This window comes from Branchiostoma floridae, chromosome 5 (assembly GCF_000003815.2).
Source record: "Branchiostoma floridae strain S238N-H82 chromosome 5, Bfl_VNyyK, whole genome shotgun sequence".
Taxonomy (NCBI): Eukaryota; Metazoa; Chordata; class Leptocardii; order Amphioxiformes; family Branchiostomatidae; genus Branchiostoma; species Branchiostoma floridae.
In genome coordinates, this window is record NC_049983.1 from 27,526,647 (window position 1) to 27,545,273 (window position 18,627).

At 46.0% G+C, this 18,627-nt stretch overlaps 1 protein-coding gene across 1 annotated transcript in view; it reads left to right on the top strand.

The window, feature by feature from the left end:
- The window catches only part of LOC118416402 (E3 ubiquitin-protein ligase HUWE1-like), an 82,193-nt gene that overhangs the window by 40,341 nt on the left and 23,225 nt on the right, over window positions 1-18,627 (top strand). The window contains exons 46-64 of the mRNA XM_035821498.1: window positions 174-372; window positions 739-863; window positions 1,601-1,804; window positions 2,316-2,582; window positions 3,199-3,486; window positions 4,021-4,291; window positions 4,635-4,706; window positions 5,240-5,440; window positions 5,989-6,090; window positions 7,002-7,114; window positions 7,260-7,431; window positions 8,207-8,302; window positions 11,878-12,106; window positions 12,481-12,761; window positions 13,473-13,678; window positions 14,181-14,591; window positions 15,355-15,625; window positions 17,044-17,223; window positions 17,993-18,213. Of these exons, the coding sequence (XP_035677391.1) occupies window positions 174-372; window positions 739-863; window positions 1,601-1,804; window positions 2,316-2,582; window positions 3,199-3,486; window positions 4,021-4,291; window positions 4,635-4,706; window positions 5,240-5,440; window positions 5,989-6,090; window positions 7,002-7,114; window positions 7,260-7,431; window positions 8,207-8,302; window positions 11,878-12,106; window positions 12,481-12,761; window positions 13,473-13,678; window positions 14,181-14,591; window positions 15,355-15,625; window positions 17,044-17,223; window positions 17,993-18,213 (3,909 nt within the window). The remainder of the gene's footprint in view (window positions 1-173; window positions 373-738; window positions 864-1,600; window positions 1,805-2,315; window positions 2,583-3,198; window positions 3,487-4,020; window positions 4,292-4,634; window positions 4,707-5,239; window positions 5,441-5,988; window positions 6,091-7,001; window positions 7,115-7,259; window positions 7,432-8,206; window positions 8,303-11,877; window positions 12,107-12,480; window positions 12,762-13,472; window positions 13,679-14,180; window positions 14,592-15,354; window positions 15,626-17,043; window positions 17,224-17,992; window positions 18,214-18,627) is intronic.

The window sequence follows — 18,627 nt, forward strand, 5'->3', positions numbered from 1 at the left end:
TCATTGTTATAGCAAATTCTGTTTCTGGCTCTTTTAGGAAAGAATACGGGCACCTGTCAGTCTGAAAGTGACAAGTTGATTCCTAAACTGTTGAAGACGTTTTGATAAAGTTGAACTTTTTGCAAGACTTGTGATTGTGGAGTATTGGCACAAATGTTGCCTCCCTTCCGCAGGCTGTTCGTGGGACAGCGGCGGGCGGTACGGGCAGTAACGTGCTGGGTGTGGCGGCGGGAAGTCTGGGGTCGAGAGAGTTCCACTACCTGCTGAGAATACTGGGTCCCGCAGCCTGCAGGAGTGCCGAACTGTTCCGGGAAACCGCGTGGAACGCTCTACGCATCGCTCTGCCCCCGCCTTCTAGAAGAGGAAATCTAGGTGGGTGTAACACTGGTGTTTATGGACCTGTTTATCAATGTTTGAAAGTTACATACATAAAGTTACTAGGATTTACGAAGTAAAAGTAAAGACTTTCGTTCTTTCACCTTTTTTATTGTACATGCTTTACTCGACACATTGATTCCTCAAGACATATTGACTTGGAGTGTGTATATATGAATATACAGTGTATTCAAAAGTTCACACTTTTGATTTTGCATATATTGTACTTAGCTCTCAAAGGTCTTGTATTCAGTGAATATGATCATGTTTTTGAAAGTTCATCAAACTTGTAGTTAGGTTTATGATGACTTTTATATGCCCTAAAAGTCTCAGATAGTCAGTCTGTTCCCTGTAAAACCCCAGTTGTTGTTGCAGCCTCAGATGAAGAGGAGTACAACAGGGTGCTGGGTCCCAACGCAGTCCAGCTGCTCAAGACGGCATCCTCCAAGCCTTTTGCCCCTCCTCCGCTGGAAGGGGTCATCAAGGAGGTGATTTGTTTCTTTGTTTGTTTGTTTGTTTTTGCCTTTATTTACTGTCAAAATGGCTCTATTTATCCATCAGGGCCACAATTCACAGAGTTTGTTGCGTTTATTTAGATCCACAATTAGCCTTATAAGAGGCTATTATTTCTGTGGTCTACACATTCATATTTACGTGGACTCTTTCAAACCACACAGAGACATACAGAGTGACAGTAGAGAGTAAAATAACATAATTACTTAAAGGCAATAGTTGTTAGGGGTATCAATAGGTCAATTTGGAAATATAGCAAAATGCTTGGTCAACATAGATAACTCATAACAACATAGAATGGCACAGTAGTCTGGAGCTCCTGGTAGCTCTGTTCCTGCAGTAGTTGAACATTTGGTGCTTGTAGGGCAGTAAACAGTTGTTCAAGGCATTGTGTATCAGTACAGCTTGTGTTGCCTTAGGGGCATGTTCGGGCATGAAGAACATGCTATACACAAGTCAGGGGTAGGAGGAACCCCTTGCATCCTTGATGGGAAGTCCTCCTAGGAGGCGGAAACTCCAAATAACAAACCTGCATTTGTTGGGGCCGTCTTACACATGGCATGCAGTTCTTGTCCCTGTAGGACTTAGTGCGCCAGTATTTGTCACGTGCAGGCCAGGCAGACAATGAGGAACTGTCTGCCTAACATGGTCTTTGGAGACAGATGGATGCCAACAGCTTGTGTATTAACTTCATTACATCGCTCCATCCCAGGTGATGTACGACCTTCTGAACGCGCTCGCCACGCAGCCCACGGAAACTAGCCCTGAAGGCGCGCCCAACACGGCAGAGTCCGACACGGAGACGGGGGAGGCGGTCATGAACTTCGGTAACGAGACTGGCGCGCAGGCCATCCGGCGCCAGAACAGCGTCACAGAGCTGGACGGGGGGTCGGAGTACGACAGCGGAACCTACCAGGTAAGGGGGTTACAGGGACTGTAGGTCATAGAAACAGATTCGGTACGTCGGTACGTGTGCAGATGACTGGCAAGGTTCCTGTAATGTTAGGGTACTGTTGATCATAGAGAGGGGACAATGTTCTGATCATAAAGGGGATCAGTTCTGGTTGGTTTGTGGTACATTGGATTAGTTTGGGCCATAAACACAATGCAAACATGGATATCTTGAATGCTAACCCTGAAAGGTATTGGGATTGTTGCATGGTTATGAGTAGGTGGGCCTTGAAACCAATTTCTCAAATGGGTAACATAATGGTTGAAGTTTTTGACCAGATTCTTTTGGGGTACAGAGGTCTGAAAATTGGATTTTGTTTGTTTGCATCTTTCACAACCTCAATAAACACTTAACAGGATTCCTCCAGGATACCACAAAAACCTCGTGTTGAGCCCACATAGGTTTCCCCTTCTGGAGGGCTTGTGAACAGAAGTTTTAGCTCTATTTTCCAGTCACATTTGCTGTTGTCCTGCAGCTGTCCGGTAGTGACATCTTCGTGAGTGCCCCGAGCAGCAGAGCAACCAGCACGGAGAATCTGGACCAGCAGGGCACCGAGCCCGACGACAAGGCCAAGGACAAGGCTGCCGCTGAGCAGAAGGCAAAGGCCGCAGCAAACCGGCCGCTCATGACGAAATCCGCCATTTTAAAACTGCTGGCAGAGCTGGTGCGATCGTACGCTAGCGTGGCTCTGCAGATCTCACAGTACCATTATACAGCAGGGCAGGTGGATGGCATCAAGGAGGTGAGTTACAGGGTTAGGTTAGGGTTAGGGTTAGGGTCAGGGTTAGGTTAGGGTTGGGTTAGGGTTAGGGGTAGGGGTAGGGGTAGGGTGCGGTCGTACGCCAGCGTGGCTCTGCAGATCTCACAGTACCATTACACAGCAGGGCAGGTGGACGGCATCAAGGAGGTGAGTTACAGGGTCAGGTTAGGTTAGGGTTAGGGTTAGGGTCAGGGTTAGGTTAGGGTTGGGTTAGGGTTAGGGTTAGGGGTAGGGGTAGGGTGCGGTCGTACGCCAGCGTGGCTCTGCAGATCTCACAGTACCATTATACAGCAGGGCAGGTGGACGGCATCAAGGAGGTGAGTTGATGCTCAAAATTCAAACTCACTGGAGATCTTGTATCACTCTGGACAAACATAAGAAGTCAGTTTGCTATTATAACGCAACAGGCCATACATGTGACCTGTACAATCAGTCAGTGCATCAAGGCCATGCACAGTCAGTGTTGTGAAAGCTGTTGTCTGAAGACACAAATTCTGATGGGAAAGTATGAAAGGATCTTGTTGGAGCACGATATGATGTATTACAAAATGTGTCGCCTGCTCTGTTTCCTGAAAATGGCATTGTTTGTGTGTTTCAGGACGGCACGGTGCTGGCGTATGTGTTAGACAACCTGCTGCCAACAGGCACAGACGACAGTGACAAGGACACCCCGATGCTGGCGAGGACCCTGCTGGCGGCCATCGCGGCGAGTAACCACAGCCCGGACGCACAGGGTCTCCTGGTGCAGGAGGTGAAGGCTGCCCTCAGCAGGGCCCTGGCACTGCCCGAGAGTTCGGACAAGCACACGCGCGTGCAGGCACTGGTGGGGCTGATCGGCACCATGATGGAGGCCTGTCCTCCCACGGGGGGCTTCCAGCAGCACCAGGTATGACTTAGGCGTTTACAGCTGGCTGCAACTTTGTCATGTTGATGAGTCTTTTTCACTCTACAGATTAACCAGGCCTGAATGCCACTCTTGGGTATGGGTTTAGACTAAATCAGCATCACTTCTGCTGAAGTCAGAGCTATTTCTGTAGTGTGTTGGAATTGTCAATATCACTTAAACATGATTTTTGACAATTCAGTACACTACAATTGATGTACAGAATGTTGTACAAGGGAACTGTCCTGCATTTGCTTGCAAATGTTCCTCTTCATATCGGGCCTTCAAGTCTCATCCCAGTTCACAAGTTGTTGATCAAAAATTTTATTGTATTAATGTAAATTGATTATTTTAGAGCAGTTAACAACAGACTTGATGACTAGTTTTTCCATCATTAAAGTTACATTATTATGTCTATCCACAGCAAGCCTTCCAGTCCAAGCTTTTCTGCAACTTTAAGGCCAAACTTTGATAAGTAATTACAGCTGTGTTTCCTTGTGTATTGTTGTTCCATAGTTGTTTTATATCTGTCCACAGCAAGCGTTCAAGTCTCAGCAGCAGAACAGTATGAACAACATGATCCGGATCTTCCTGCGGCGAGGCCTGGTGACAGATCTGGCGCGGATCCCACACAGCCTGGATCTGTCCAGCCCCAACATGGCGACCACCGTCAACGCGGCGCTCAAGCCGCTGGAAACGCTGTCCCGTATCGTGAACCAGCCCAGCACGATGGTCGGGAAGAGCGGAGCCAAGGCGAAGGAGGGGACACAGTCCGCAACGGGCGAGGAGACCGGAACCAGCCAGCAGGGTTTGTTTGTTTGTTTGTTTGTTTTATAGCAAACTGTCTTTGTTAAACATTAGGTTAGTTACAAACTTACGGAAAGTAATTTTAATAGGGCAGAAGAAATGACAAAATACGTTGAAGGACTGTCTTATTTTGGGGACCGAAATTATTTTAGAAATCACCAAATGCTACATTTGTGACAGGTCCATTTTAATCTATCTAATGCAACATGGACATTCTGTTTGTTTCTTTGAATTTAGCGTAAAAGCATATCCCTTTTCCCTGTTTCTGAGAACATTTATTGCCAGAATTCAAGTTCTGACACTGTATAATTGACTGTAACCTGTACTGTTTGTTTCCCCTGTAGACACAGATGTGGAAACGCCCAGAACAGAAGATGGGGAGCAGGGAACCCAGGAGGACTCCCAGGCCACCCGAGGTAACAACTAGTGGGGGATGGTGGACTAGTTTATCGTTGGGGAAACTGCTTAAATCTGGCAATAAAACTGTACAGTTACAGGAAGAGCAATAATAAGCAAGTTGTTAGCTTGTGCAGGTCCAGTTTGAACGTACAAGACCTTTTTGTGTCAAAACTTTTGTTGTTTTGGGATCACTCTCAAATTTGACCTTCTACCAAGTCAAGTTTGACTTTCTACCAGTCAATAGAAAGTGAGGATAACAAGGGGTTTGTGGAGTGCCTGGGTTTGGGATAATAAGTTTGTATTTTGCCTGTCTGCTGATAAAGATAGAATGAGGATAACTAGGCATTTTTGGAGTGCCTTTGTGACGTTATGTTTTTTTCCCCGTCTGCCTGTCAGGTGTAGGTAAGGATAACAAGGGGTTTGCAGAGTTACTGGATTTGGGATCATAAGTTTGTGTTTTTGTTGCCTGTCAGGAGAAGGTGAGGATAACGAGGGGTTTGCAGAGTCGTTGAATTTGGGATAATACGTTTGTGTTTACTCTTCTTGTCAGGAGAAGGTGAGGATAACGAAGGGTTTGCGGAGTCACTGGAGGCGCCGGTGAGTCAGGAGAGCCACACAAACCCCATGCAGTATGGCGGCGACCTTGATGACGTGATCGACCAGCTTCTGGAGGGCGACACGGAGGACGACATCCTGGCGGAAACGCTGATGGTGTCCTCCACACGCCGCATACAGAGGGAGTCCAACACAGGTCAGCAGGGTGCAGTTTCAAAGGGTTCTGCTAGGGGGCTGATACATGTAGCTTTCAAGACTGCAAGGAAACAAACAAAAACAAAAAAGTCATCAAAACTCACTAAAGATTTTAGTTATCCTGTCTTTATGAAAGTGAGGGTTTGTTTTGGAGATTTTTGCAAAGAGATTTTATTTCTGGTGACTTTCTATATCTGAAGTGCAAGGAAATCACTCTCAGGTCGTTGTTACCTGTTTTTCAGATAGTCCTGGTCTGACATTAAAATGTTGACAGTAAATGCATTATACACTAAAACACCAAAACATTTCTCAGGTAGCCCCTATCTTTATCTATAGAAGTTTATTTGCAAGTTCGTGCCCGAGGGCTAATTGCAAGTACATGGTATACACATAGTGACAATGGACAGTCATAAGCAATATTTTAATCTAATACTAGTGTTGGCTATTTCTAAACAGCTTGGGTTTGACTTCTTTTTTGGAAGCAGTATATATGACTTTTTAAAAAATTCTATTATTATTAAATCTGTTTCTCTCCTTTGTTGCCCGCAGATTCGCAGGGCCTGGGTGATTCGCAGCTGACGCAGGACTCCCGCGACGGGGACGACACAGAGATGGCGAGCGAACATTCCCAGGAAGGTGTGCGCAGAAACGGTAACCCCTTCTGTTTGAACCTCGCGGTGGTTGTGGTGCACGTAAAGCCACGGTGACGGCACGGCACAGCACTGCATGGGGCCGGCTGGCTGCACGGAACGCTTCTCTTTCGTTTGGCTCCTGGACTGTGCGGTTATTTTATTTCTTTGCACCTGGAATAAGCCTTAGGGATGTTTTTTACATTGCATGGAACTGGCCATCTGCACCGAAGGCTCTTTCACTTTTTGTTTTTGTTTTGGTTCAGTTTGCTGTTTGCATGGCCCTGCTTGCACTTCTATTACTTCATGTTGTTCCTTTGTCATTGTGAAAAAAATGTTTTTGTTTTTGGTTTTTGTGGTTGTCCGGAAAATCTGGCTATTGAACTACTTGTTTAGGCCCAAATTTCTACATTGTTTTTCAGTAAAGAATTTTGGAAGTGCACAGGGAGAAAGTGCTTGCAGCTTCTATGTACTGCAGCTTTAAAACAAATATTAACCCAGAAAGCTGTCGTTATACTCAATACAAAAGTTACTCATTGACAAGCATCTGGATGGATGAAGTTCACAGGCAGACGTTTCAGACAGTGTCGTCAATCACCGACGAAAGGCAACAGAACCTGCCTGAAACATCTGGCCGTTGACTAAGTTACGCCAAATAGCGATTACTAAAGTCAAAATCTACAACCTTCTGTCAGTGACACTGCGTCATTGACAAAAGGTAGTAGATTCTACCTGAAACGTCTGACCGTTTCCCAAATCATATCCAGTTGCTTGAATAGTTGCTTTTTTTTGCGTATCTTATTACCTGGATGTCTAACCTTCATCGAGGACCTTACCCAGTTGCTTGAGTAACTTTTGTGTTGATTATCACATAAGCTGGATGTCAAACCTTCATGGCTGTAGTCAGTGGCTAACTTCCCCCTCTCTGTCCAGACATGGTGGTGGTAGAGTCAGGGGAGGAGGACCATAACGATGATGATGATGATGACGGGGGGTCCAGTGCTGATGACTCCGGCAGTGAGGAGGAGGATGAGCATGATGAACAGGTGCGACGTTTTTATTCGTTTATTTGTTTGTTTGTTTGTATAACAATGATGATGATGATGACAACGGAGGGTTCAATGCTGGTGGTTCGGATATGGGGAGGGAAAGTAATGTCTGTAAGTTAACATGTTGATGTGGTCCCTACAGGAGGAGGAGGAGGAAGAAGAGGAGGATGGAGAAGATGAGGATGCGGAGGACGAGGGTTCGGAGATGGGGAGAACGTTCGACATCGATGAGTACGAAGATGACTCGCTATTCCGTCTGCAGGAGGGAGATGAGGACCTGTTTCTCCAGCTGGAGGAGATGTTCTCCAACGCTGGTAAGTTAGAGTCAAGTTCAAGTTGAAGTTCCTCAAAGGGTAGTGCTCATTTCCATTCCAAAGCCCTTGGCCATGAAACTTTGTGCAATCAGTACAGCATTGGTTGCCATTTGAAATGTAAAAGTGAAAACAGTTGGAGGAGATTATCTCTAATGCTGGTAAGTTCAAGTCCTTAATACAGCCTTGCTCATTTTCATTCCAAAGCCCTTTTAGAAGATTGCTCGTAAAGCTCCACCATAGTTCCCAAAGTCTGAAGAAGTATAAAAGTTTGGTGGGTGAATTCCACTGTGCATTCATCAGACATGTCCTCACTTTTCTCCAGTTTAGTAATCACAACTTATTTTCTTATTTCCTGATTCTTTTCTGAAGAGTTCATGCCTAAGAAGCGTCAAGCTCACATTCCCAAAGGCTTGCTGATGAGTGTCCAAAGTGCTACTTTTGTGTGTCTTTTGAACTGTGAGGCATCTTTGTTGCAGGTGGCAAGGAAAGACTTGAAGTGATTATGTTTGAAAAGGCTTGCCTAAGAACCCATTCTTACAACTGTTACAGCACCTTTGCTGCTTCATGTGTATGATATTGTTCATAGCTTTGATATAATGATCTCAGCATTTTGAGCTTTTTGTTCTGTGTTTCTCGTGTGAAAATCTGGCATTAAACGCTGCTTGTTCTGTGTTTGTGGAGTTAAAACTTAGCACTAAACACTGCTTGTTCCTACTTTGTTTGTTGAGTAAAACCTGGCACTAAAGGCTGCTTATTCTGACTGTATTTCCCGCAGGCGAGGCGTACCAGTGGGGCCTTCCGTCGTCCGTTCGCACGTGTACGTACCCGCTGCCCGTGGCCGTGCATGACGACAATGGTAATGATGGCTCAGGTAGAGGCTGCCCTGTTCTCTCACGTGCGCTTTCCGTCGTGGCAGGCAGCACGCAGCTTTTCCTCACACGCTCACCCGTCTTTCAGTTGCTGGGGCATTTTTATGTCCAACTATGATTATCATCATAGCATTTATTTGTGAATAATTTCATCAAGATGTGGAAAATCATTTGATGATAAGGTCCTTAAGTCACAACCAAGACATAAAATGACAGATGACATTGCAGTGGCTGTGTTTTGGTGACTGTCTGTCACCTTTCTCAGGGCAGTACTGACAGGTTACGTTTGGGACTGTATCTGTAACTTGGTGTAAGCGCCGACACATATAGCTGTAATAGTGAATGTGAACCAGTCAGAATTGCCCTGAGGATGGTGACAGACTCACCAGTCAGCTGTGACTTTATGCCGCGGTTGTGAATAAAAAAACTTTGTTATCCAATGATTAATGTTGTGTTCTGACCAATTTGTTGCAGTAGTAAATTTCATATCTTACAGTTTGGTTTTTCTCTGTCCAGTTCTTTCTATGTACCCCACTTGTCAAACACTCATTTCAATTTTCATCATCACATTTCTCATTTGTTTCATGGTAATCAATGTGGCAAAATCAGCCTTGTGTTTGGCTGCAGAGCAATGTTGTGACAGATGTTTTTCTAATTCACCAATGTTGGCAATTTATGGGTGATTTGCTTTGAGGAGTGTGCGTACTTGGATGAAAGTGTACTCTGACAGAAACCCTTCCACCCTTGTTGAGTACGTAGTTGCCTTGTTCAAGTTGTTGATGTTGGTACATGTTGAGAGTTTAGCGAAGCCCCTTAGTTAGGTTTACATTTAGCTTTACATGTGCATGCCTCAAAACTTCCAACACACTGGTGTGTGTAAACTGATAATAACGTTGAGTTTTTATAAGCTCCTGGAAGCGCTGTGCATACGTCAGTCCATGTTTGAGTGAATATGCATCTTGCTAACTGTTTGCTGGTGTGTATGTGTTGTTACATGTATGTAATTGATAACCCGTAGGTAAGCCCCTGCGTCAGTGTGTATTGTAATATGATAACTGTAGCTAGTATGTAATTTGATACTTTAAGCTAAGCCCCTTTGTTATGGTTTCAGTTTCAGTTTATTTATTTATCCAGGAAAATACATCGCCTATTGGCGTTTTTCAATACCTCCTGGGGGGCCGGGAGACCCCAACATAAAATAACACAAAATCACAACAACTGAGTCAAAATTGAAATCAAAGGTCAAACTTAAATAACTAAACGTCAGGTGTCAACTATTTACAATACAAATAACTCAGGATTACTTAATATAATGATGGTAGTAATAATAAAAATAATAACACATTCAGGCAGTGGATCAACTTAAAATCAAAGTAACGAAAAGTGGAATTTGCATATCAATGTGTCGCTGGTCGGGCAGTGTTTGTTTCAAAGTTGATTTGCAAATGAAAAATAACAGTCAGAAGAGAACATAAATGTCAGTCTTAGCATCAAAACATAATACAGAAATCAAACAAAAGGATCCACTGTGATATGACAGGAACTAAAGTTAAAATATATACAATCAGAATCCTTTAGTCCTGGTCATACAATCTTTTAAACTGTGACAGTGTCCTCGCAGATCTTAATTGGGACGACAGGGAATTCCAGAGCACCGCCCCTGAGTATGAAAAAGCTTTCTTTCTATATTCAGATTTAGCTTTAGGCAGCAGGAGTCCACCTTGTGATCTAAGACGGGTATTATGTGTGTGTATTTCTGAGAGTTGGGAGAACAATGCAGTAAGATGGGGAGGGGTCATGCCGTTAAGTGCCTTGAAAACGAGCATTGCCTTACTTCTTTTATGTACATCAACTATTTGGACCCATCCAAGACTACGTAAGACGTTTGATGTAGAAGTATGGCGATCGTACCCCATGATCACGCGACCAGCTCTAGTTTGGTGTTTATTTGAAGGAACCCCCTCCGCGCCTGAGCATCGTGGTGAGCCTGCGTTCTGGTGTGTGTAATCTGATACCCCTAGCAAAGCCCCTGCGTGTATATCCCCTGGTGTGTATGTAATCTGATACCCATAGCTAAGCCCCTTTGCCCCTGTGTGTATTTGAAGGAAACCCCTCCACCCCCCCAGCTCCCTCCATGAGCATAGCTGTGAGCCATCCCCTGATGGTGGTGTGTGTATGTTGGTACAGTAAAAGTCGGCTATTGGCATCATCGATTTGTCAGCGAATTTTACCCGTTTACCCGACTTAGTCCAATAACCCTAGGAGATTCCAAACGATTGGCGGCGGGGGGAGGGGGGGTGCTGGTTACGGACTCAGGGAACCAATTGAAATAATCATACACACACGTGTCAAAACTGGTATTATGCACTAAATTTTATGCATATGCAGAAGTAACATTGATGTACATTGTAGTTAAAGTTCATATTTATCCAAGTTTCTTTTTTCCTTTACAGGCATGGGTCCGTCATACGTAGTCCGTAACGAGAAGAAATAAAACAAAATACAACATCCGCTGAGTCTCGATTCAATCACATTTCAGTGCAGAATGATATCTCACATGTTTATACATATCGGACACCTCATCAACATTTTAATGTAGCGTTAACATCATGTGGTAACGTTGAACTGCATCGAGAAAATTATGCTCCGATATCATGACAGAAAGAACTTGTAGTTTTAGCGTGACTCTAAGCTTACCGTTATACAGAATACATTTATCGACGTGTAATCGCTCAGTCCGATCATCGTAAGGTTAAACATAAACATATTTTCTGATAAGCACTAGTTTGATTACAACTTTTAAGCGGAAGGTACGGAAACTTTGTTGAATGGCCTTGAATATTGACGATTTTGTGGGCGATGTAGTGTAGCGCTAAATAAACAAGCATGCCGATGCCGTGGTGAAATAACGCCAAAACTATCGCTCGTCTTCCAGCCATATTTACAAACTCGGAACAAACTGGGCTAAATGCCCGAACTTATCTAACTTACAAACATTTCAGCTTCATAATGGCTGGTTTTGGGTAGAGGATGTTCACAAAATCAGTGGGAATTTTAGCTCGAAAATTCACAAACATCAGCGCGTGTTAGACAAAAGAAAAATGGCGCCGATGCTACCCCGTCAGCCTTTGCGCTTTTGGTGTTGCGTAACTCCTGGATGCCGCCGGCGCGGCGTACCAGTGTTATTTGTCCATTTCAGCGGCAATTTTGACGGTTTTGGCGATCGAATGCATTTTTAAAGGCCGCTGATAGTCCATTTTCGACTTTTTTTCTTGTCTTCTATCACATATTTCCGGGTCAGTATGCGATTGACCTGCCGATATTTTACCCGAATGTCCGATTTATGCCATAATAGATGATGCGATTATACCATTGTATTTATAATGGAGTGAATGGCAAATGGTTTGGGTTTTCAGAATTCTATGCAAATCCCAGACTTATGCCAATAGCAGTGATGCAATTAGTTGGTGTCCACTGTACATGTTTGAGTGTGGATACAAGTCACAAACTGCGTACTGGTGTGTAGTATGTAATTTGACACCCGTAGCTAAGCCTGTCCATCGGTGTGTATTTGAAGGAACCCCCTCCGCCCCCCCAGCTCCCTCCATGTCCATCGCGGTGAGCCACCCCCTGATGGTGCGCCACGCTGACCACAGCCAGGTGGCCGGGATCGTGACCTCGTCGGGCCGCGTCCACCGCCTGGGGCGCACCGGGAGGGGCCACCGCCACTACGTCCCCGCCACGCAGACCATCCACGTGCACTACTCCGGCGGCACGCGCCCGCAACCGCCCGCCATTCTGCAGAGGTGAGGACAACTTGCAACTATTTAAACTATTGGGCCACATCGATTTGTTGTTTCTCAACTGTATAAAACTACGTCTACACTGCAGTACTCACAGTTTCAAGGAGTGAATATAAATGCCCACCAGTCTACACAGCTTTCAAATACTAAGGCCACATGTGTTCTCAGTTGAAACTGAAAGTAGAAATAGATTGTCCATCGTAAGAAACTGTCCAAACATCAGCATGTGAGACTTTTCTAAAAAGTGCAGTAACAACTCAAAACAACTTAATCAAATATTCTAAATTTCCAGTATCTGGTCTACTTGATCAAGTTGATTATGTAGAACTGACACAGACAGACAGACGTAGGAAAGCAGGTTTCCTGTTGTTGCCTAGGTTACTTGGCCCCACGGCAGCTGCGGATGTCCTGCAGCTGACCCAGCAGACCGGCCGGCAGTACGCCCGCGTGTTCATCGGCGGGGACGACGTGCGGGTCATGGCGGGTCAGGATGATGACATCTTCGACGACCTTCTGAACGAGGGCGGTTCTGGGGGCTTCAGCGACGCGGCGCCCAGCACCGGCGCAGGGCTGCTGCAGAACGTGCTGACCGCCCAGAACCGGTGGGCCGAGGAGTGTCGGGTGCTGGACGGGGACGGCGTGCACCATGTCATCACTGGTGAGTTTGGGTTTCTTCCACTGATGTCTCAAAAGTTTACTTGAGCATTACATTAGCCATCCCCTGTATCTACTGTAAATGCAGAAATGTTCGCAGTAGTTTTATGTTGCCGGTTTTCACGGTGGCCACTTCAACGTGAGCATTAAATTTTTTCAATTTTGCAAAAACTTGTAGTAATAGTATGGGACTACAGTCCATGGCGCTACCATGAACTTACAACCACTGCGAACACTCCCACTGAAGTAAATCCCCGCAAACTTAAATGCATTTACAGTATTTCAGCTCTTTTCCAGCTCCAGGTTGCAAGCAAGTAATTCTTAGTTTCCTTCCTCTTTGTCCTGACATCTTTCCTTCGTAGAATTCATAGAGTAAGATTATGTAAGATTATGTCCTTTTTTTGCATTCCCTTCATAACCTGATTGTGCTCTTGCCAAGTTTCACCCTCCACAGACCCAAAGTTCCTTGGAGAGTCCTGTGATGTCAGTGTTCTCTCCAGTCATAGCTGTGTGAACTCTGATAGTAGCTAGCTGAAGTAGGAGTTTTCACAATGTAGAATTAAACAACCAATTTTTTTGTATTCTCTTAGACTGTCTTATTTCCTATTTCTGGTACAATTACTTCAGTGACCTTTGATTGTGTTCCTTATCTAATATCCATTCTTTCCTATCATCGTTCTTGGTCCAAACTTCATTCCTCTCGCTCCTCCCGCAGCTGTGAAGAAGTCAATCCTTGAGAAGCTGGAAGAGCACTGTAAGAAGGAGCTGGAGGAACGTCAGGAGAAGAAGAAGAAACAACAGGAGGAGGAGGACAAGAAGAAGAAGGAGAAAGATGAGGAAGATAAGAAGAAGAAAGAGAAGGAAGCCAAGGAGAAAGGAGAGGCTGCTGGAGCCGAGGGTCGGGAGGGAGAGGCCATGGAGGTGAGAATACAAGACCCTGGCAAAAACTCAAATTAAAAAAAAAAAGATCAATTTATATCTAAAATTAATGGATATGCATTACCATTGGTTACATGTACTTTTTTGACTTTGTGTAATTCTACTTGGTGTCTTTCAAAATTTGAAGAGCCCTTATTTTGCCTTTATGGATTATTTTTCAAATTTTAACCCTCCAGTCTTAGTTGGTCATTTTTAACTGTCATGTTTGTTTGATAATGATCCATGAATGTTGTGACTGGCTAGTATTGATGGATTACATGTAATGTAAGTCTTGGTTGATGTACAAATCGAGATATTGTTTTGGGTGTGTGTTTGTATTTCCAGATATTTGTGGTCAGCAGAACTTTAGAACCTCTAGATGGATTGTAATGATATTTGATCTGTGTCATTTCCTCCCAGGTTGGCACCTCGAGATATTTATGGTCAGCATGAATTTAGAACCTCTTAATGGATTGTAATGATATTTGGTATTGTTTCCTCCCAGGTTGGCACCTCGGAGTCCACAGAAACATCAGACTCTGCCTCCACCCTGCCCGGGTCCCAGTCCCAGGCTTCCATCGTTGCCGAGATCATCTCTGCCGTCGGCGGGCTGGACAACAACGGGCTCGAACCCAGCAGCGAGGCCGCGGAACATGCGCCGGAAGGGTCCACTCCATCCGGAGGGGGGGCAGGTGGTGCTGAAGCAGGCTACACAGAACCTTCAGTATCAGCTGTTACAGCCTCACCTGCAACAGCACCCCCCGCCCCTGTAGTGGCGCGGTCCTACAACGTCTCCGTGACCCCGTCCCTTCCGTTCCCCAGCGACCTGCAACAGCTGGTTGCCGAGGAGACGGCACGGCAGGTCGCGGAAGAGGGGTCGTCGTCACGGCAACCTGCAGAGGAAACAACACCACAGGTTTGTGTACTTAACTGATTTCATCAAAGTGCAACTGAAGTAATGACAGTAATGAAAGACAACAGGAAGGGAGTAAACTGTGAGTGTAATGCTACTTCAACCCAACCTGATGAGAAGAGAGATGAGAAGTAAAAATGTTTGTGTCCATGAACAAGTTTGTAGGATAATTTAGATTTTTTTGGACGGAAGAATCCAATGATATTTTACCTGCCAGCATATCGTAGCCTGTCAGTTACGTTCCTTAGGGTTGGCAGGTTCGAATAAAAAGATTTTAACACACATTGATGTTTGGATGTTTTTTGTTGCTTGTTTTTTGATGCTGGATTGAAGAAAAATGTTCTTATAAGATATGAACAACATGATTCTAACATGTGATCCTGATGTTTATTTGTTTGTTTGTCCAGGTTGCCGGGTTCCTGCCTGCTCCCATGTGATCCTGATGTTTGTTTGTTTGTTTGTGCAGGTTGCCGGGTTCCTGCCTGCTCCCATGTGATCCTGATGTTTGTTTGTTTGTTTGTGCAGGTTGCCGGGTTCCTGCCTGCTCCCATGTGATCCTGATGTTTGTTTGTTTGTTTGTGCAGGTTGCCGGGTTCCTGCCTGCTCCCATGTGATCCTGATGTTTGTTTGTTTGTTTGTGCAGGTTGCCGGGTTCCTGCCTGCTCCCATGTGATCCTGATGTTTGTTTGTTTGTTTGTCCAGGTTGCCGGGTTCCTGCCTGCTCCCATGTGATCCTGATGTTTTGTTTGTTTGTTTGTTTGTCCAGGTTGCCGGGTTCCTGCCTGCTCCCATGGAGACGAGCAGCAGCACGACCTCGGGGCAGGACGACGTGACGACCTCCACGGACAGCTCGGTCAGCATCAGCCCCAGCGCGGGGGCGGAGGGCGCGGGAACGGACGCCGCCATGCCCATGGACACGTCAGAAACGGCCGGGCAGGAGTCGGCACAGCGGCAGGGGAGCGCTGACAGCGGGACGTCAGCGGGGACCGCGGTAACGGCAGAGGGAGGGGAGGAGCAGGCTGCTGGGCAAACCACAGGTGGGGCTTTGTACCGGGGCGGGGTGAAGGGTCGGGGGTCAGGGTCAAAGTGTGGGAGGGGCTTGGGTAACGGCAGAGGGAGGGGAGGCAAAGCAGGATGCTGGGCAAACCACAGGTGGGGCTTTGTACCGGGGCAGGGTTAAGGGTCGTGCCAGCACAGGCAGGGTTAAAGGTCGGGGGTCAGGGTCAAAATGTGGGAGGGGAGGTGTAACAGGCTGCTGGACAAAGTACAGGTGGGGCTTTGTACAGGGGTGGGGTTAAGGGTCAAGTCACAACGGGCAGGGTTAAGGGTCAGGGGCATGGATAAGGGTCGGGGGGCAGGGTTAAAGTCGGTTGAATTTTTGGAGGGGCTGGGGCTACGAGGGGAATCTGAACAGGCTGCTGGGCAAACTACAGCTGGGGCTTTGTACTTGGGCAGGGTCAAGGGTTGCGTTGGCAGGGTCAAGGGCCGTGTCAGTGGGGTTAGGGGTCATGTCAGTGGAGTTAGGGGTCTGGAAGTCAGGGTCAAATACAAAATGGGAGGGCTGGGACAGTATCAGAGGGAGGGGAGGCTGAACAGGCTGCTGGTCAAACTGCAGGTGGGGCTTTGTACAGGGGTGGGGTTAAAGGTCATGTCAGCAGGGGCAGGGTTAAGGGTTGGTGATCAGGGTCAATGTTTGGGAGGGGCTGGTTCGACAGCATTGGGAGGGGAGGCTGAACAGGCTGCTGCTCCATTGTGGCTGCTTTATGGCAAATGACTCAGATACAATATGCTACATGTTCCCAATGTAAGCTTGTTAAAGCTGAATGTCAGCAGTTTCTGCTTTTAAAATTGGCAAAATTGCCTGGTCCTAATTCTGGCCACTGATGAATCATCTCACTTGATGAGTGAAACCTCGATGAAAATCCTCCTGTTCCAGCTTTGTCTGAGGCCAGACACGAGACAGACATGCTCACCCCTGTCCTGCTGTATCCGCTTTGTCTGGTTTTCTGAAGTGTAATTCCAATCTAGCTGGGTGTTGCATGTCATGCTAAAGTGCCTCAAGTGTAATTCTGATTCTGCATAATCATGAATTTACAAACTGTGGGTGGAAATAAGGTACAAGACCAGATAAAAGCATCATGGAAACTACACACTCTAATTCTGCACTCATACCGTGATGGATGCTATGGGGTAAAATAAGGTACTGTTTGCTGTCTCTTGTTTGTGGTAAGTTTGGGCTGCATTTCCAAGCAGGGTATTGATCTACAAACTCTTGCAAGTGCCTTTGGTAACAGCCCTGTAATTGTGCATGTCATGGACATAGAAACTATGGGTGGAAACATGGTACTTAACCAGGTAAAAGCACAACACAGGTCCTGGCATGGAAGTGTTATAGTCGAGGACTGGTTTGCAGGTGACCTGAAGTTGACACTTTTTTTGTTTTTAACCGTGTCAGACGGAGAGAGCAGCGGTACGACGAGCGGCGCCGATTCGCAGCCCAGCACAAGCACGGGCACCACGGAGGGGTCGGCCTCCAGCTCAGAGACCCCGACATCCGAGGGGCAGAGCGCCGCGAGCACGGCGGAAACCACACAGGCCGGGCCCGGCAACGAGGAACTTAACTCACTGCTGGGATGTAAGACTGCGTTTTACAGGTTTTTCTTTTGTTAGGAAAGTCTATTAACCCTCTCTCTACGGCCTAACTCCATAACCAGTACAGCACGTTAAAGAACCCGCCACATGTGCGAACATCCACCCGAGCGGATCAAACCATTCCGGCCAAAATAGGGGTAGGGAATCTTCTGAGCAGCCCTCGTAACCCCTGCTTCGCCTATTGGGTCAGTTAGTCCTCACTCATAGTGAGCAATTGGGCTGGTCTCAATCATGATGTTTCTGACCTAGGGCGAAGAGTTGCTGTTACAGTTCCAATCATGTAACCCGTAACCTTGAGTGGCCTTCAGGCCTTGTTACGCGGTGACCATTGAGTAAAAAAAAAAAATAGATCTGTTGCCAGATGGCTGTCTTAGCAGGCTGAGGGTTAAAGGACAGAGTACCTATGATCCAGTGTGACACATTTTAGGACATTAGATCATTGGTGCTGTGTGTGGGTGCCTGTTGTGAGGTAACGATTATCTGGCAAAGTGGTGAGATAACGGTAAGGTATCAAGTTTGAAGAGAGATAGATGCAGAAATTAACAGATGGATCAATTGATAAATGGTTAATGTTTTGAAGTCTATTCTTCTTTGGATATTGCATGTGTCTTGGACACCATTATAAGGGCTGTTGAAAATTGAATTGATCAAAAGGCAAGTATGTATCTTTGACATCGGTGTAAATGTACTCAAAGAAATAAGAGACAAATCAACAAATGAGTTGAGAGATGAACAAAACCCTCCCTCCACAGCCGATGTACAGCTTCCTGAGGGCGTTGACCCCTCCTTCCTGGCTGCACTTCCCGAGGATATCCGCCAGGAGGTGCTGCGCACACAGCTGGGCATCAGAAGAACGCCCCCTACCGCGCAGGCGGGGAACAGCAGCGGGAGCAGCACCAGCACGACGGCGCCGGATAACGTCCAGGTCAGCCCGGAGTTCCTGGCAGCTCTGCCGCCCGAGATTCAGGAGGAGGTGAGGAAACATTAATTTATTGGAACCTGTGTATCATTTGTACTTTGTCTGACTCTTACCCTCTCTCCTCATGGCCTGAATGAAAAGCTGGCTGATTTTGAGTTTTCGTCATTAGATAAATTGAAACAAAACTAACCAACAACGGCCTTACATTTTGTTCACTTTAAGCACTAGTAGAATTTAAGGTTAATTCGTAAGTGAAGTACTAGTAGAATTTTTAGTATTCATTGTGACCAAAGTTCCAGGTACCATAAGAAAGAAAAAAATGTTGTTTTTTTTTAAGGACAGATGCCTGCCTAGAGGCTACATTCCAGAAGATGTCAACACGCTGACATAATGGTTATAGATTGCCTCAAAATGTTTCTATGATTCGTTACTCATTTTCTCGATATCTGAAAGGAAAGTGTTCTGGCA